This window comes from Empidonax traillii, unplaced genomic scaffold (assembly GCF_003031625.1).
Source record: "Empidonax traillii isolate 1590-97213 ecotype Southwest subspecies unplaced genomic scaffold, ASM303162v1 scaffold65:size4453928, whole genome shotgun sequence".
Classification (NCBI taxonomy): Eukaryota; Metazoa; Chordata; class Aves; order Passeriformes; family Tyrannidae; genus Empidonax; species Empidonax traillii.
The window spans coordinates 242,857-263,216 of record NW_020955258.1 but is presented as its reverse complement, the minus strand read 5'-3'; the positions used below and the strand labels follow the sequence as shown (position 1 = coordinate 263,216).

Below are 20,360 nucleotides of genomic sequence, written 5' to 3'. Positions count from 1 at the left end.
TTAAATATATATTTAAAAGGTATTATTTAAAAATGTATGAAAAATTGATAATTTCTCACTAAAATATTAATTAGTCCTTCCTTACAACTGATCAGTCTGTATTCTGTTCTAATATTGGTTTTAATAGGAGAAGAATAACAACCGTGTAAACAATATGCATTGTGTTTAACTATTCAGCGGTGAAGATTAATTATTAAACTCACACCCAAGCAAAGGAGGTAACTGGTGTAGTTGTTGCGCTAATTTACATTTACTAATGTTTTAATTCTCATACAGTTATTTCACAGAGGAGTAGCATATCCTTCCAGCTAATAGGCCACAGAATGCCAGTTATGGTAAGCTGAGTTTCAGAGTTTCATGAGAGCTTCTAGTAAGATGATAAAAAAGGGTTTCATTTTCTTTAGAGGCACTGTTTCTTTGACTGTTTTCTGTGAAGCAGAGTCCAACAAAGGCCATGTAATTTCTTGCTCTGGAGGAATTCTAGTGAAGTTAGTAGGGTTGTTCATAAGCATCAGTATTTATAGCACAATTACCTTAATCAGTTGGGTCAACTCTGCGGATTGCTGATGTTCACATAGCTCTTAGTGGATTGTGTTATGCAGAATTAAGATAGTCAGGACCATGTTTTATTTCTTTTGTGTGGAAATTCTGACTTGTACAAGTCTGTCTAATCCCAATAAAAAAATTAACAGTGTTTTTCCTCTCATTCTGTGAGATTGGTCTTTGCAGTTCCTAAAACCCCTTTGTAACTTCCAGAAAACTAAAGTGAGATTGAAAATGACTGACACTGAGACAGTGCTGTGACGCATGGCATGGAGGAAGACAAATGGTTTCCTGGGAAGTGACAGCTGCAGGTATTAAAGGCAGCTCCGGTCTGAGCAGTTCTAGATGGGAAAGCTGAAGCAGATCTCAGATTTCAGGATTCTTGATGCTACTCTGGTTTACCTGTAACAGCAAACAGGCTCTGTGTGGCTTAAGTCTGTCTTGCATGTGTGTAGAGTTCAACTTCCTCCTGTATTCTGTTCGGTAAAGAGGAAGAGATCTGTGCTGTTCTTGATGAGTAGTGGTGTGATCTGGGATGTTTCATGTCGCTATATTTGTTGTTCAGTGTGTACTTTTTAAAGTCTGGGAACTTGTACTGGAAAAGTAAGACCAGAATATCAGTCAGAACTAATTTTATCCTTGCAAACCATACATCTTAAATGTGATTGATGCATCTGAGTCACACGTGAAATCTGCGGCATCGTGTAATAAAACGATATATCTTAATATTTACAGACCTTTATTTTAACTCTGGCATTTCAAAAGTTTATTTTGGAACTTTATATTCTTACTGTGTAATTCTAAAGAAAGTCAGCAAGATGATGTAATTTTAGCTATAACTGAAGTAAATTCAGATAAATTTGAAGATTCCACTCATTTAAGAATTTGTGAATGTTTAAATAAGTGTGTGGATGAGGGGAAAATTTGTCACCTCTACTTCTTCTATTTACACTACTTCCTGGAGCTGGAGGCTTTACCATCTGGAAATTGGAAAGATTAGAATAAGGGTTTTTATTACTTTCAGAAGAGGATCCTTTAGGTTAGGTCTCTTTGAGAATATTTAGGATATAAAAAAGGAGGTTAGGTGGATTAATTAATGAATATGTAACCTAAATTCCATTTTGTGTGAATTACAGTTGGTACTGGATACTGCAGCAAGAAATATATACTGATATTGGAATATATATATTGGTCTGGAGTTGACGGAGGACTTCAATTCTGTTATGGCTATTTTCATAATGTAACAGGCATTTATTTTTATCAAGTGACGGTTTTACAGTTCAGAAATGGGAAGCTGCTTAGAATCTGCAGTTCGTATCTCTAGAGCTGTTTCTGCATTACTTTTTTTCCTTTCCTGGCAAGAAGATCTTAGCGTAATGTCTGCAACTCTATTCCAAAGCTCATGTTGAGGGAGTTTTGTAGTGTGATTTTTTGTTGATTTTTTTTGTTTGGTTTTGAATTTTGTTTTGGTTTTGTTCCCACAGAAATTCTGTTTCAAGGTTTCTCTTTATCCTATGCCTATTCATTTTTAGAACTTAGCACTGAGTGTCTCTTAATTGTGGCTTTGCAAGCCTTAGTTTGCTGTTAGATTTGTTTGGGGTTTTTTAGGCTCCTTTTTTTTTCCCTATGCATTTTGTAGCTTTATTTAAGTCTTTCTAGATTTAATTTACTTCTTGAACCAAAATGGTAAACCAAGAAGGTGCTTAGGAGAGGTAGGGTTACACGGAAAGTAATTTGCATGGAAATGTTGTCGTAAGTAAAGAAGTTCATACAGACAGACTGGCGTAAGAAGAGTGATGGTGGATGAACTGATGCAAAGGGAGGACAAGCCTGCATTGTTTGGTGTAGGATGGGTTATCACCAGGATCCTGACAAGAGAATGTTTTAGGTTTAGTGTAGGATGACTACGTGAAGTTGTTTCTAAGGAAACTGGTGCTGAGAGAGTGAGGTAACGTTTCTGTGGCTAACCCAGTGTGTGTATATATATATTTGTAACTGCGTCAGGTCTTTATAATAGAATAATTAATGTGTTTTGCTCTATTCAAGGCAGCAGGATAATGTCTTTATTAATATTGCTTCCCAAATCCTGTAAGTGACGTAGAGGAGTATTTTCTTCATATACAGAAGATGAGTTTCTCCTTCCACATTCTTGATCATCTTAACTCTTCTCTTTCCTGCTTTATTCGTTGCATGAACTCCTTAGAGAGGGATTTAGCTACAGGTGTACAATTCTGTTTTATACAGGCTCTGTTTATTTGCCTCTGTGAGGCAAATGGGACTTAAATTTTTCTCTATAGAGTCACCTGACTTCCATAGATTTCTACAACTACTCTAACACCAGCTTTAAAAGAGTTTTTTAAACTGTTACACAGTGTCTATTTTCAGTGTTGTATTTTCATTTGCACTGCTCTATTTGTTTGTCTTCAGCAATTGTGTATCTGCAAAGCACAGTTTCCCTGCAGTAATGGTAGAAAGATAGAAGGTTGGCAGCTGAGCTTTCTGGTGCTTGAAAAGGCACAGAAGATAATTTGTACCTTAAAATCACTTAGAGTAGTCTGTTTGGAACAGATGGGCTGTACCTTTTCTTTACCCCGTGTTTGGCAGCAGCTGAAATTCTTGTGACCTTTTTGAGAAGAGGTGGATCTTACTGTGCAAGTATGGTACCATGAAAGTTTGCAAGACTATTGCCAATCATCTTTCACTTCACTGTGGTAAGGCTTTTTTCCACTGTTTTCATATAAATTTCTTTGTTGCTGGTTCTAAAAACGAGGGGTTTTTAGCCTGGTTGTTACTCGTGAGTCAGAGTGGGCATGGAAGAAACGTCTTATCCAAGTTGTTTTGCACGACTTGAATGACTAAGGCTTGTCTAATAAGGCTGGCAACCTAAATCCCATATACAAAATATGTCAGCATTGGTATTTTAAAGTTGGAATGCTTGAAAATCTGTCTGCTTAAGCTTACAATTACATTGCCAATGGAGATGGAAGAGGGTTAAGGTGATGATTTAAATTTGTATCTGTCCAGAGAATGTTTTGTTCCTTTCAGTTCTGTGTCTGGTAGAAGTTTTTGTTTCTGTGCACTGTGGAGCTGTATGACCAAAAGAGTTCTGGCAGAATGTTTGTACCTGTTTTGAATGCCAAGTTGCAGTTGTAGCTCTGATTTGTTAAGGACAACAGTTTTTTAATTTATTGTTTTATGCCCTCACCAAAATGACAGTTTATATAATTCTCTGTTAAACAGGATTGTAGTAGAATAATGTATTTAGGTAAAGGGGTAGAAGAAAATCACAATGGTATTTGGGATATGTTTATTGAGAGAAATGTATATTATAACACATGTACTTCTAAATAAGCAGAAGAAGTAATCTACCAAAATTGAACATTCCCAAGGCTGCTTTTATTTTCTCTTGGGATCAGATTAGTCTAAGAGTCAGTGTCAGTAATTTCCCAGTGTGGAAATCAGCCCATACCATGTCTGTTTAATATAGTGTGGCACATAACTGGGGAGTAGCTGCTGAAGCTGTGCACACGTGTGTACTGAGCAGTAAGGAAGGAGTTGCTCCGAGGAGAAGGGCTTTATAAAGCATGTCAGTGAAGTGCTGGCTTACACCATGAAAGTTTTCTTCTTTATTTTTTGTTCTACGCAAGTAGTAAGTATGTAAAACAGATGTTAGTGTTTACCTAAAATAGCTTACTGCTCTCATATTTTATGACAACTGGTCTTACTCTTACAGTGAGATACAGAACACTGTTAGCAGTAACATTTCTCCCTTATTCCATTTTAATGTTTTATTTTGTATTACTCTGTTACCAAAAAATCCTTTCTACCTTCTCTGCCACCTAATTCCATGTACTTCTAACACAAGGGGTTCCTTTTTCTCTGAATTTTAAAAATTATTCCTATTTCCAGGTTGGAAGTTATTTTTCCCGATCTTTGTCATCAGCTACCTTTTTAACCATTTTTCTGCCTTATACATGCTTCTTTTTAAGTCGCTTGCATCAAATGTAGGCCAGTATTTCAAATCAGAACATACTACCAATTTTGTACACTCCACTGTCATGTTTTCAGATTTACTGGGTCTAAAACCATTACATACATCATTCCATCTACTATATAATGACCAAAAAAAATGGACTCATTTTTGAAGTGCATGTCCTGTTTATGTAATCTCTCACATGTATTTTTAAACCAGTATAAAATCCTGGCTTCTTTAAAGCAAACAAACAAGCAAAAACCCTGAATAAAATACAAACCAACAAAAAAACCCCCAAACTCTCTGTATACTTTAATAGTCATATCTTCTTAAATGTCATCAATTAATAATACCAAATTGGGAACACTTTTTTATTTTTTAATTCTCACTGTAATAGCTGATTGCACAGCAAGTGCTACTGGCTCAGATTATTTGGGTAATCATTCTCTGTTGCAGATTGATCTTGGTTAGTGGTTTAAATGCAGACTGGTAAATAATAATGTATTCAGTCAGTATGTAAGTTAAAAACAACCTCGCTGACAAGAGCAGTTGATCAAACCCTTCTGTATGTCTTTTACTGTAGTCAAAAGTTCTTGGGCAGTTAGCTGACTTCTAAATGTCATTGTTTTGATAGTATATTGCTGGAAGAAGTTTTATTTCAGACTTTCATATTTTCAAAGACAAAATATGTAGACAAATATATAGAGAATTCACCATCCCTGCACTGATTTAAAAGACATGTAGATGTGGTACTCAAGAACATGGTTTACTGGTGAAACCTCTTTGTGCCTAAACATTGAGTGACTGCATTCCTAGCTAAAAGTTTTCTGTTCTGTGCTTTGGTGTGAATTCCAACTTGCATGCTTGCTGAGTATTTAAGAAATCTTAATCAGTTGATATGTAAAAAAATTTAGTATATTTAATTATTACTGTTATTAATAGCTATTATGGTTCCTACATATTATAAGAACATTTGAACCATAGTAGAAAAAAAACCTTTGGTCTTTTTAAAATAAACATGAGAAATCTCTTATATTACCTGTATTTTGTTTGCTTTGGGAGAGATTTGAGCACTCTGGAAATGAAATTCAATACTCTTAGTTCAGGCCACTTCAACTTTGGGTAAGTATGCACAGGACTTAAGGTAGTTGAACCAGTTTATTTTAGAGACACACCCACAGAGTGTTTGATATATTTACTTTCTCCCCCCCAGAGGTGCAGCAAAGCAGGGAGCATATGTAAGCTGGAGGCGTGCTTTCCAGGTGTGCAAATCCCAGAGTGCAGTCTGGGAGTCAGGCTGGGACAGTCCCACGAGCTGCTGTGTGTTGGGAGCGCGTGTGGCACGGCCCGACCGGCGCGGTGCCGATGGGGCAGCGCTCCCCTCTCCACTGCCGGGGTGCTCTCTGTGCTTTGCTACTCATGTCAGGAGTCAGTGCAGAGTTAGTGTACTGGGAGGTCATTAGCTGGCTGCCTTGCTGTCTGTACAAGTCCTTAAAAATGTTATCAATATCCAGGCAGATAATCGGAAAGGGAGAGATGATTTGTCCTAAAACTGAACTAGCACAGTGACCGTGGCCAGAAGACATGTGGACTGCATCTGTATTCATAGAACAGTTGTGGTTCTGAAGCTGACTTAACACTGGAAGAAATTCCCAGACAAGGCTTGCTGGAAGATCAATGCAAGGCAAAAACACTGGGAGACAAGTATGTGTGACATTGGAGGGGAAGGCTGACTTCTTTTCCTTGGTAGTTACCCCCTAGACAGATTTAACTGTACCTGCACCACCTTTTGACACCAGCACAGGTTTGGTTTTTGATTTTGTGGAAGCTGACTTGTTTGACAAACAGCTGTACATGGACTTTCTCTAAGGCTCCAGAGACTCCTGTAAAAAGAGTTAATTTCTTGGGTAGGTCAGGTGTTATGCCATTATAATCCTGACATTTTGACTCAACATAGTGGGCACAGTGGGATCTCTACAGTGTTTTCAGTAAGGCATTTGAGTTAGTCTTGCCACTCCCAGTGGTTCTGTAATTTCTTTAGACATGCCAGGGTAAATCCTGACTCAGGGGAATTGCTAAGTCTTCAATAAATTGATTTCACTTATTTGTAGTATTCTCTTATTCCAAGCTGCCGCTTTTTTACTGGCACGATACAAGTGGGTTTTGATAGCTTTAGGCATTCCCTTGTTTTTGCAACAGTTAGCTTAGTCCTTGCAGTCTTGCTTTGGATTTTAGTGCTATAGGGCAAAGAACATTTGTTGTTACTTAAAATATACAGTAGTATGTGGTGCTCATTGTGGCTTTATGAGATACGTTTTGCTTTCCTGTTGGAACTGTGCTGTGGTTTCATGCACACACTCCAGTGCACTGACTGCTGTGAAGCATGATTTGTGCTTTGGCATGGGTTGTTGTTGTTGTTGTTGCTTTATTTGGTTTTTTTTCTTAGTTTGTTTTTAAGCATAACCTGAATTCCCCCTTGCAAGGTTTCTCCAAGGAAATAGTCAACTCCATACAGAGTCAAAGTAGTCTCTCAAGCTGGTACAGTGCTGGAGGAGCGAAGCTACTTGCCTCCAGATTTTAAAAGGATCTTCCAAGCTGAAGGAATCATTTGGGAGAGACGGGAGTTTTTGGCCATGAGTTACAGCTGATATCTGCCTCTGATTTAAGGACAGTTATTTTATTGTTTTCTATGTGTAAGACAGTTTAAACCTCTACACCCCATTTGTGATGCTATGTACATTATTATTTTTTAATTATCTCCTACGGAAATTACTTCTAGAAAACCTGCAGGTTTGATATGTAAGCAAACTGACAAGTGGATGAAAAATTTTGAACTGTTGCAGCCTGAATCTCCAACCGGGTCTGTGCACATCTGCTTGTGCTCAGTCCTTTTTTGAGGGTGAAAACTGTAGAGAAATAGAAAACACCTTGTCTGATTTGCTGGTATGTAACAGTGATTCTTGCTTTAGGGCTAAAATAACAAGAGTTCCTGTCCAGGAAAGAAATGATGTCTAACTTAGTGCATCTCTGGAAAGGCCTGTGTGGTGAACAGAATGTGTGTGTGGTTTTGACAGTAGGGATGGAAGGGTAGGTACAGGTGGATGGCACTGCTTGAGCAGGGAGATTGGACCAGAAGACCCCTCTGTGGTCCCTTCCAACCTGATGCTTTCTGCAGTTCTGTGAAGTGAATTAAGTGTAATAATTCAGAGCTAGTTGGGAGCCCATGACATTTCTAGAGAGCTATGTGTGTATCAGATACTGTTTCTAGAAGGTTGTAAAACTTGGGAAGCTTCCAGAAGTCCTGGATCAAGTCTTACAGACCTGATATTCTGTCTTGAAGACATGTGCCTGGCAATTACAATAACATACACTTACCTTTCATGTCTCCTGTGCATGTTTAAAAATCTGTATGTAATCAGCTACAGTGTGCCTATAGGGTAGAAATTGGTTTGTTTTTTTCAACCCCCTCATAAATACTGATTTGAATTTCATTAATTCAGAAGTATATTATTTAAGGTTTCTGCATGGAATTTCTTTTTTTTTTTTTTAAAGATGGTTTTAAAATATTCATAGAGGACATAGGTTTGGATGCACAAGGATGTCATAAAAACATTCACAGCATAGCCACAAAAGGATGGTACCTCCTGTTAGCCTGTTTCTAAATAGCAGTGATGGGTGGAGGTGGAAGAGGACGTTTTAGTAACTGAGCATTTTGGAAAGTGATTAATTGAATAAGCAGTATGGAATGGAATTCACCCTTTCAGTTTCCTGTTAGAAGTCTCCAGATACTGAAATTCCCTCATTTACCTAGAGTTGGCTCATGTGTGTTGTTTACTTCATGCTCGGTGTGAAGGGATCCTACAGTAAAAGGTGAACTTTAGTGTAATACATAACTCTTACGATTACATTGAAATTTTGGTTCTATGAGAAGTATGTACTAAGGAAATTACAGTAGGGAAGACTAATATATTAGGTGGTACTCGTTCTTCAAAATCATGGTATTGATTCAGTTCGCATTTTATACAATTACTACTCTTTTCTTTCATCTAACATTTTTCTTACACTGTTATTTGTAAGAAATAGTGCTTCAGTTTTCCTTTCACATGTGCTTGTGGTGCTCTGCACTAATACAGAAGGGTTTTCCACATAGGTGACAAAGCCTTCTTTTTGGATTAAGGCAATTCCTGCCTTCCTCCTGCTAAAACACTGAGCCTTTATTGTTTTCTTCTAATGGCAAAGTGCTTTGTTACAGAGGGATTCATGTGTGCTTTAGAGGATTTGAAAAACTTCCATTTGTGAGGTCCAAAAATACCTCCATTGCTGTTTGCCTCACTTTACTATTTTTTCCTTTTTTTGTGGTCATCAGAGTTTCTTTCCCTTTTCTAGAAAACGGGGCAGTACTTGAAGGCTTGACAAATGTATCCCAGGTTGAAAAACTTCTGCATTCCTTCTCCTCTTCCTCCTTTAGAAAATTGACTTCGTTAAAGAGGTAAAGTTAAATGTTGCTTTCTTTTCCCCCCCCCCCATGCAAAGTGAACTAGAACTCAACTACCATAGCATGCCTCACGATGTTTTAAATTAGCTTGCATCCATGTCTCATTCTGATATGTTTCCTTATATCAAAAAAGATGTCTTCAGAAACTTTGTTTGCAGGAATCTATTTAGCTGTGTTCTGTTATTTCATAGAATTATTTGTCAGTGCTCCCGCTGAAGAAAGTCACACAAGTGTTACTTGATTTTAAATGAATGTAATTTCTGAATTTGTTGTATTTTGGGATATTTAAACATGCCTTAGAAATCTGAAGCAGTTCCTTACCCACAGGAGTTCGTATTAACGACTGGCTGCCAAGGGCCATTGAAAAATGCTACATGAACTTAAAAATTGTGTTGGGAAGCTTTATATCTTATTTCACTTCATTTTCCATTTAACAATTACTGATCTGTTCTTAAATACAAGTCTTTTTTCAGAAACCAAAACAAGTGCATTGTGAGAACAGGTGATTCCAGTCATGTAGACTGGCTATTAAAAAAACCCAAAATTACTAGTGTAAAATGTAAATAATTCACTTCATATTTACATACCCTTTTCTTATAAATTCTACAACAAATTCTGCAAATACTGCCCTTTAATACAGTCTTGACATTACTTGTATAGAGTTTAAAATGGGAAAAAAAAAAGAAAAAAGAAAAAAAGGGCTTTGAAGCTGATGGGTATTCATAGGTTTAGAAAACGTGGTAAAATTTTATGACTGTGTGACAGCTTTGTTGTTATATAAAATTCTTGTATAGCAATTATCAATTTCTTTTTCTGAAAAAAAAAAAGTGACCGAAGTATCTTAAAAATAGTGTTCCTTCACAGATTTTCTGTTTCTTGTTTCTGTTCAGCCAGCTGTTAACCTGCAGGTGCTGTCAAAAATAAACTTCTGATGAAACCTTAACTAAGAATCACTGTCTTCATATGTCTAATACAGCTTTTATATTTTATTATCCCCTCAATTTATTGCTTTTCAGGTCACTATTCTTAGGTTTTAGTCTCTAATATTAGGTTACAGCTTCACTTGCTTCTTCACACTAAAATTTTTTGAGACCTTAACGACTTCCAGGGATTCACAACCTGTACTGAGATCACACAGAAAGACAGAATTATCTTGTTTAAACCTGTATGAACATCGAGCAAAGGCATCTAATAATGCCTTGTGTTTTAGACAATTCCTGCTGTTGCTCTGAGAATTAAATTTATGTGAATTCAACAGTTGACAGAATAGGAGTGTTGTATATAAAATGGAAAATAAATAACAGTTGTCCTTGCAAGTTTTCTTTTTTGTTTGTCTCTGAGAATTCCAATGTACTTTTAGAAGAGATAAATTTGAATGAGAAGCCTCAGAATTCTTTAAGAATAAGGTTTAAGGGGTAAAGTTCTGCCGTAAGAATTTTTTATAACTGGTTTGTTTTATGAAACTGCTTTACTTCAAGCTGTATCTAAAATTGTCATTGCCAGTCGGACATGATTTGTTCCCTGATGCTCTTTATTTTGTTTCACTTGTCTTTTCTTTGTACTATATTTGGTAAGGGAGCAAGAATGGGATGATGTTTGTCATAAATAATGTACATTTTGGCCTGAAGCACCAAATCCTTCTTTTCCTCCTTGCCCATTTATGGCATTTATGGCATTTTGACTAAGAGAAGAAAATGATTTAATCGTTGGTAGATAATGGGACTGGTTGTCCAAAATGCAACTTTTCCTGTGGTTTCAGGTTGTATAATTGTACTGGAAAGATGTTAGCCGCTTTTCATTGGAGTAGGACTTTAAAAAACTAAATTTTCCTGCCAGAACTCTTATTTAACTTCTTTTTTTTTTTTTTTCCTTTTACTTCTAAAGGTAAGAGAGAAGCAAAAGAAGTAAGAAAATGCTGGGAACAGAACGAGGTGTCGTGGAAGAATGGCTGTCAGAATTCAAGGTGAACTGAGCAGATGAATGATAGCTCAACCACTGGCTTCATGCCATAGGACATAGTTGGGGGGTGTTAATATTAAAAACTAACATTTTATATAACTATTACTAGACTTTCAACTTCTTGTAATGCATAAAGCATGAAAAAGGCTGTGTAATTGATTCAGCTGGTACATAACCTACAGTGCATGGTTCTAATAGTAGTTTATTTTTGTTGTTTTGAGTACTGTTGTTACAGTACAGAACACTGCTGTAACAATGGGGTTTCTTAAAACATGTATTTTTGTGTAGGTGAAGCTGATAGAATTTAACTAACAGCTGGACAGGGCTGCCCAAATTTATAATTGAAGAACTTTTTATTTAAAAAAAAAATTAGTATAAATATTTGGACTTTTAAAAAAAATCAAAGAAAAATATTTTACTTTTCCCCCCCCCATGGTCTGCATAAAATTAATTGTTTTGTCAAGAAGAATCTGAACTTTTTTTAAGCTATTTTGCATGTTGATAATTACACTGAGTGAAATACAGCATAATGCATAAACAAGAAAACAGGATTTCATGACTGATATGAAATTAATCTGTTATTTAAATTAAGAATTAGTAATTCCTCACATCACTGATGATAGTAAGTCATTATGTGCTGATGTTGGAAATTTGTTTAAGATCCAAGGATACAAAATCCACAGCCACGGTTGCTTGGGGAAGGCTTGAGGCTGGCTGTGCTCATTCTGTATTATCCACACCTCGCAAAAAATAAGTTGAGTTGATTTGATAAGGTCTTTGAAAAGTGCCTGTTAAATACAGAATGTCAAGAAAGAGAGTCCACATATCAACCCAGAGCAAATGATTTAATGAAAGATGAATCTGAAACTGCTTTGGGATTTAACCCTCAAAGTGGTTGTGTGCTCCCAAATGTTATTTGTATGGAGAGGAACTTGTACTGAACAACTGGGTTGCAAGTCTGAAAATTTACTGAACTTCAGGGTTTTTTTTTATGTTGGGATGAGACTTAATCCTTTTTTGGAGATCTTTAATACTTGAAAAAATTTATCACCAGGGTAACCATATCATCAGGGTAACCTTTTTTTTTTTTTCCTTTAGGCATTACCTGAATCACAAATTTCCAGCTATGCAGCTACATTGCACCGAAAAAAAACATTGGTACCAGCTCTTTATAAGGTCATTCAAGACCCAAATAATGAGGTAGGAAATTTTTAAAGAGATTTTTGTTCTCATTCTTGTATCTTTCACCTCTACAACTAAACTGAGAGTAATGGAGATGAAACTTGTTTGAGTCTTGTTTCAACTGCAGTATAGCATGTGTCAGCCCACTTGGTTTTTTGAGTTACTTTAATGCATTTCTAGTAAGATACAATCTTACCTGCTTCCAAAAATACAGTTTACACTGCCTGCTAGATTTTACTTGCAACCACTGACTATTATATTTTATTTGGCATGAGTTGTTCTTTGTGAGTTTTTTTTGTGGTGGAGGGGATATGTTTGGGGTTTTAATTTGTGGTTTTGGGGGGGCTTTGAGGTTTTTTTTCTCATTTGTTTTACTTCTTCCCAGAAGCTACCTTTCAGTCATAACTGAGACAAAGTAGGCCTTGCAGTGAAACTCGGAAAGACCCATGTGCTTCTCAGCTGTTGGCTTATTCAGTGGATGATGGAATCAATTTTTTAAATACTATTAAGATAACAAGATCTTCTTGTGCATACACTAGTATCACTTCTGTGTTTACGCTACTGTAAACAAGAGCAGAGGCAGGGCCCCAAAATATAAATAGAAACAATGAAAACTTACCTTCCCCTTGTCCATAATTCATCTTGGACATGGCATTAAACAGCTTTCCAACCCAGTGGCTTCTGCTAGGAGCATTTCTGGACAAGTGTGTGAAGTACAACTTTTGAATAAATTGTGCAAGCATACCATTCTCTGATGTGTAAACTACTTTAGATAAAATGCTTCAAAGTATTTGATGTATCATCCATGATCTTGTATATATTTATAAATAAAATGGGTAGTGTACACAGCAAGGAAGTTCTTTATTTTCCTGAGCACAGCTCAGCTGCTTTTGGAAGCTGAATGGTTGATTGAGCTTCAAGGAGGTTGCATAATGCTCATGCAATTCAAAAAAAAAAGCAAAGGCTTCATAGCTGTCAGCTCCATTTCAGTATTATAAATAACCTGCATGGTGACCTTTCTCCTTGTACTGAAGCTGCTGTGTATTTGTGTTTGTGTACTCCTGAAAATGTAAAAGCTTGCCTTTGCTTTGACAATAAGCTTTTTTTTTTCTTTCTTTTTTTTAAATGTGCAAAGAAGCAGATCTGCAAAAAAGAGTATCTTCTTAGGGGTGTGACAGTAATTTTACGTTATTGTTCACTGATGTTTGTCAAATACCACTCTTTAGAACAACTGTTGCTGTTTGGGCCTGATTCTGATATCAGGTATAAGATAAGCAATCCCAGGCCCAAAGACATCTAACTGCAGGTTCTACTTGTCAAGGCAGTTTGTATTTCCTTGTTGCACTTCTTCCAGACTCATTTGTGTGTGAGGAATGTAAATATAGTAAATTCATTACTTTGCATAATTTTGTAGTACCATTGGCTCTAAGTTTCGAAGTACTGGTTTTTAGATAGTTCAGTAATTTTTAGAGTTGGTTCGTGGCTGTGGAATACTCTATGGATGTCAAGTTAATTCTCTGCTGGAATTTAAACATTGAATATTCATGTGAGGCTAATTAGGTTTAACTTGAGAGGGCAGCCATGAAACAGAATAACATCACCTTTGCGATGCCAAGCACTCCCAGATCCAGTACTCTTCAAATAATAAATGGCTTCACTCATTATATGATAGTTAAACCTAAAATGAGCACGTTATTTTCTACCAAAGTTGAATTCCTCAAAACTGTAAGCGTTTCCAGTATTTGTCATGCATTTTATAATACAGTGTATTTAACTTCAAGATATGACTCTTAAGATTTGGCCAACTTATAAATAAGCCAAACTAAAAGTATTTATCAATTTAATTAGAATGACTGATTTGCATCTCTATGAGGTGTAAATTAGATCATTCTCTTCTTCTGCATATTTAAGCCAGTAAAAGTTCTTTTTTTTGTTACACTGATTGCTGTTTATGCTAATAGGAAAGATCTTTTAATTATAACTCTTTAGTTTGTCAGGAAAGAGATAGGATTATAAGAGATGTTGTAGTCTGGATTTTTATGCTGACTGCTGTGCTACTCAGTTTGCTTTGACTTTGGACTGGAAGATCTTTGGAATTAAAGAGTGTGCCAGTTCACGTACACACCCACTACTGATGACAAAAGCTCAGTTTCCTCTATTTACCCAGTGCCTTCTCAGTATTTATATTCAGAGAATTAATTGGAAGAGGCTGGCTCTTTGAAAAGCCAGATAACTGATGCAAGGAGAACATCTGTTCTTTCTTACTTGTGTCAAGTTTCCAGGTGTGAGACTATCCTGCTGTACTTGGATAGGGAAATCTTGGGTGTTCATGCTTTTGAAAGTATTTGTGTTGTGGCATCTCTGTGATGGCAACTCTTTCTTGTGGCCTTGAAGCTCTGAACACACCAAAAGCACTATCATAGTTACAGGTTTTCCCCTAAGTAATGTGCAGTTATTAAACATTTTGCACAACAAATATGTCAACTACTAAAAATGAGGAGAATTTGCATGCTTGCAACACCAGTGACTGGATATTGCTGGTATATTTTTAGGGAGCATAGTTTCACTTAAAAGCTTAATTTTATAAAAATTTCATTTGAAAGTAGGTAGAATAAACTCAATAACGGCTCTGGTTGAGTCTCATCTGACTTAAGCTAAAATAAATTTTTCTTTTCCGTGTTTTTAATGGGACTTGGATTAGACTGGCTAATTTCAAATAGAAAAGAGCTTTGGGCTGCTGTCATCTCTAATCTAATAAAAGTACTATTTATAGCATTGCCTCGGTATATATTTGGTTTCAGATAATAGTTTTTAGATTTTCTTGCTCTTGCCACCTCCCTGCAGATATGTTTGTATGTATTCTTTTCAGAGATTTCTTTTTCTTTTTCACACTAGCTTCCTGATCATATTGTCTTTTAAAAAAATCTAGAAAATTCATTCTAGTAATGTCTGAATTATTTGTTAACCACTTCCTAAATTTGAACATCTGAAATGTGCCAGGCCTTTCATAAAACATGGATACAGTTCTGTCTCTGAGGATTTGAACATTTACTGTAACAATTGGTTTTAATAATTATTTTGTCATTTTTAGATAGGAGTTTCTACTAAGTAAATATTAATTAAGAAAGGATCTCCTTCTCCCTCTTTTGAACATAAAGTGTTATGTATATATGAATACTGGAATAAATATACTAGCTAAAATAATGTATGCTCAACTTGAGAGAGAAAACTGTATCACTTTTTTTTCCTTAAAATGATTGCAATAGAAGCTTTGCAGACATCTAATTTCATTCAGGTCCCAAAACAAAAATTGTTATTTTTTATATATACGACTTGTAAAAAAATCTACGTGTTCCAGTCCCTCTGTATCAACATTGTCACTGACAGCTTTCTTCCCTCCCTCTCTTGCAGAGCCTCTCTTTGCTTCTGTTGTAAAAGCAGGCTTGTAGCTTAGAGTAGCCAGTCTGTCAGTCAGAAGCCTTGTTACACAAGGTACTTACAGCAGAGTATTGTTTAAGAGATCTCTCTGACAGCTAAGTTTTATTTGACGTCAGTGTCCTATTGTGGCTTATGTAATCCGTGGTTTAAAGATGGTAATCATTGACCACAGTACTGTGTGTTAGAAATGAAACCGAGGTGTTCACTGCTTCCTGGGTGATGCTCTCTTAAGGCAGCCAGCTATCATTTCAGACAGTTCTGTCAGATGGATGTTTTGTGTTTGTGATATACCAGCGTCCAATATCTTAAGTCTTAATATGTGTATGTGAAATTGTACATTCATACATTTTTGACATTGCACATTTATCAAACATTCACACCACTCACTTGCAGAAATGTCTGTCCCTCTGCTGTTAGCCAGGGACTTCTAAGTTTTTTAAGAGGATGGATGATTCACAACAAACCCTGGAAGTACATCTTTGTACAGCATAGCAAGAGGGTGACAGTCAATTCCACTGGAAATTCTGGGTACTAAGGTTATGATGAATAGACAAATTAATGAAAAAAGAACGCATTAAAGTCCATGAAATACGCTGCTCTGCAAGTCCTAAGGTGCATATCCCTGGGAGTGAAAGAGGAGCCATATCTGCCTTATCTGATCTGCTCTGCACTGGGTATTTCCTATTTATGCCTTTTTGTCTCTACAATACAGCTGCAACTGTGTTGGTCAAGTGTAAGGTTTTTATTGCTCTAAAAACATGTATAATTTGATGTTTTATATCGTGTGTGTGAATGTATAAGCAAGCTGCATAAAGCATGTACTGTTAGAAAGAAGGCTTGTTGGAGATTGTGGCCTCTGTTTTCTGACTCCATAACTCTTCTATATGAATACAGATGCTTTAGGTTACATGTATGTCTCTGTCTTGTTGGACAGTGAATCCCATAAGTCAATCTATTCCTTAGGTCATTCTGTTTAATAGAATGCAATGTTAGATAGTGGTCACAAACCTTACAAAAATTTGTCTTGGAAATTTTATGGGTTTTTTTCCAGATTTTTTTCCCCCCAGTTTTTGGTTTTAGTATTAAAACTTGATTAGTTGTGGGAAAAGATGAGACCGTTTGACGTTCATTAGCAATTCCATGGATGCATCTTAACTATTAGTTTGGCGTTGTAGACTCTTAAAGTTGAAGGTTTATCTCGTACTTGTATCACACTGACTTGATAGGGGCCTTTTTTGATTCTTGTGCTGAAACCTGAAGTGCAGCTCAAGAGGGAAGGATCAGTTTTGCATTATAATAAACATATGCACACTTGCTGGGTTTGAGACTAAAAAGCTGTGGGTAAGAAATCAATTCGTATTTCTGTCAATGGGCTTATCATTAGCAGCTAATCTTTAACCTTTAAACTTTTATAGACCTTACAGCTGCACTGTTCAAGTTTTATGGTGCACATAGTTCAAGCCACGTGTGTGTCACACGCCATAAATTAGTACCTGTATAGAGAATAAATCTCATACTGACAGCCCTAGAGAAAAATTGGTAGTGGTCTCAGTAAAGCCACATTGCCCAATACAGCATGGCAGTTCCCCTGAGGTCTGTCCCTATGGATCTCCTTAAAAGGAATGCAGGTACCATTTTGATTCACTCCCATCAAGGAGTGTGATTTTTACTGGCTGTGGTGGCCATATGGTACAGCCTCCACATTTGCCATTTCACTCTCTCTTAGCAGAGAAGCCTACCAGTAAGTCATTAGCTTTTTTTTTTTTTGCCTTTTCCACAGCTCCTGGAGCCCGTTTGCCACCAGCTCTTTGAACTTTATCGCAGTTCTGAAGTTCGGCTCAAGAGATTCACGCTGCAGTTCTTGCCAGAGTTGATCTGGGTGTACCTGCGTCTGACTGCCAGCAGGGACAGGCAGAGCAACGGCTGCATCGAAGCGCTGCTGCTGGGCATTTACAACTTGGTAAGGGAATGGTGGGAATGGGGGAGGAAGGCTTTAAGTTTTGCATCACTGACCACTGGGAATAAAGTAAATCATGGCAACAACATCTTTAAAATTAAAAGACACTTATATGAAAGCATGTTTAATGTGGAGGAAAAGATAAAGTAATGAAGGTTTAGTAAGGGCGTGCTTGCAAAAATATTTTGTATATTTTATAGTTATGTTTTACGGGAAAAACATTTTCACTGAAAAGAATCATCTCGTGGGCTTTCTCAAACTGTTACATACTTGTGTTTGTAAGGAAATAGGTAACCCTCCTTAGTGTTCCAAAATACAGCTATGATTGTCAGGCTAATATGTTTGGTAAGTGTGTCACTTCCCACTCTCTCTCACTGACTCTGAATGTCTTTAAGGGTAATTTGAAGATGAAACCACCCTGCATGCACTTAGATACGTACATGTGTACAGTTGAGTCAGAGTCTGGAGGGGAACTGTGATTTTAAGAATAAGTAAAAGTAATTATAAATTATTAAGTTTGGCTGTTGGATGTAAAAATAGTTTTTTATATCCTTATCTTAACCTGGAAGTGTTTACTTTTGTAGTGTTATAAGGCTGTTTGATAAATTCAGCAATACTGCCACAGTAGGCATTCTCTAATGGGAATTTCTGTGTTATAACACCTTAAAATATACTCTACTGAAACATTGTCCATCCCTGTGCTATCATTGTAAACCCCTCCTTTAAATTGTGTATTACATTTTTACATATGATAAGACACAGAACAGCCAAACTGTGATTCTTAAAAATAGAAGATATTACAGTTATGCATTTGTAGATCAGCTCTAACAACTGGAAGGTCTAAATATCTTAGATACATTCTGATAGAAAAAAGCATTGGAAACTGCTTGCTGATTTTTGGAACCGTTTATTGGACTGAAGTAGCATGTTTATCTTTTTGCCCATTTTCTCATGAAGGTTCTTCTGCAGTTATTTTGAAAGTCATGTCTGTGATTCATGTGTTTTAAGGACAGTAATTTCTCCATTCTCTGCAGATTCAGGAAGAGACCTCAGAATGGACAGTGGCTCCCACTACTTTTTATCTTTAATGAAGTTGATATTTTTCTGCATATATACTGAGACTTGAGGGAGCGAAGTTAGTTTCTCAATACTTACAAAATGAAAGATAGGGATAAATCTTTTGCATTTTGCTGAATTCTGTCAGCTGCCCTTCGGTTGTAATCCTTAAAGCCTGCTACGACTACATAGTTACCTCGGGGTAAATTTTACATAAGCTGGAATGACTGGAGCTTATTGTTTGAAAATTTGCTGTACAAAGTGCACAAGGCAAGATTTTAGACTGCTTTTTGGGGTAGTCTTATGTAATTACTCTTAGTACATTTTCTTTAAAAACTGCTGGGTTTGATTATGTAGCAGCCCAGCAACTATAAAATATGACCAGTCTGAAAGCCTTTTGAGAGAACACTGTGTATTTCCCACTGATAGGATGCCTGAGGAAACTTTGCCAGTCCCCTTGATTTCACCTTTTCTCTGTGGTGCATTTATTATGAAATACCATCCCTTGTCAGCAAGTGACTCATCAGCCCTCGTGTGGCAGTATCTTTTGGGCTTGAAGTTTAGTCTTGCTCCACGATGCAATTCTGTTAGAAATAAATGTTATAATGTAAAAGGTGGGCTAGAAAAGCTTTTTTGTTCCTGTTTTGTGTGTTTGTTTTGGAAGTCACACCGATCAAGGAGCCAGGGCTGGTTTTTTACAGTGTTGCAAGCTGATTCTGCAGTTTGTGAGAGATGGCTTTCCCACTTCTTAAATGTGCACGTAAATTTGCTGATATTCTGCAAATGCACAGAGTGCTTGGGGTGCTAAAAGATCAGGTCATCTGACTTATTTTTGAAATACCTTCTAGGAGTTCAAAGTCCCTCCGACTTCTGTAGCCTTACTTCTGTTTGGGTTTTGGTCTTGTTTTTAATGCAGGAAATTGCTGACAAAGATGGAAACAACAAAGTTTTATCTTTCACCATCCCTTCGTTATCTAAACCCTCAATATATCATGAGGTAAGAGAGCTGCTGTGGTAAATTAGAGTTGGATCTATTAGAGGAATGAAAATTGGATCCATTTGATGCCACAGGCTATTTTAGATGCATCTTGTTGCAGTAAGTTTTCAGTGTCAGTAGTTTACAATTAGTGTAATCGAATTCAATAGCATTAGTTGAAGAAAAGGAATGTAAATGTTGAAAAATCTTTGCTGACAGTGCCCATTTTAAACAAATGTTAGTGCTGTTGTAGTTGTGGCTGTGATTAGTATGTGTGCTAGTATAAAATTAGTGTTCCTTCTAGCTCCTTAATACAGTTAGAACTTGGAATTGTTTTTCTTTCTCTACTGTTTCTGGACAAAAGTCTGTGTGATTAGGACATTACTATATATGGATAGGTAAGAATCAAAGTTGAAAATTGCTCTCGACTGCTCTGTTGCTTGTAAGTGTGGATGCTGTTTGCAATCATGAAATTAGATAATGTTTTTAGATTCACTGTATTCTGGAATAATCTTCATTTTTACAGATAATAAGATAAGTGTGTCTTTTGGCTTGAGTGGTTAGGAGTTTTTTTGGGACCTTTTACTTATGCTTTGTGTCCCCCCCCCCTCCTCCTACGCCCTACTTCTAGCCCTCTACTATCGGATCCATGGCTTTAACTGAAGGAGCACTAAGTCAGCATGATCTAATCAGAGTAGTTTACAGTGATCTTCATCCTCAAAGAGAAACCTTCACAGCACAGAACCGGTAGGTGATGTACTCAGGCATCCAGTGTGCTTCA

At 36.7% G+C, this 20,360-nt stretch overlaps 1 protein-coding gene across 5 annotated transcripts in view; it reads left to right on the top strand.

The window, feature by feature from the left end:
- Nucleotides 1-20,360, top strand: part of FAM126B (family with sequence similarity 126 member B) — a 49,137-nt gene that overhangs the window by 11,819 nt on the left and 16,958 nt on the right. For all 5 annotated transcript variants that reach the window (XM_027880106.1, XM_027880105.1, XM_027880107.1 and 2 more), the window contains 6 exons: nt 8,903-9,005; nt 10,896-10,974; nt 12,069-12,170; nt 17,371-17,550; nt 19,520-19,600; nt 20,211-20,326. In XM_027880106.1, the coding sequence (XP_027735907.1) occupies nt 10,924-10,974; nt 12,069-12,170; nt 17,371-17,550; nt 19,520-19,600; nt 20,211-20,326 (530 nt within the window). In that variant the 5' untranslated portion in view covers nt 8,903-9,005; nt 10,896-10,923. The remainder of the gene's footprint in view (nt 1-8,902; nt 9,006-10,895; nt 10,975-12,068; nt 12,171-17,370; nt 17,551-19,519; nt 19,601-20,210; nt 20,327-20,360) is intronic.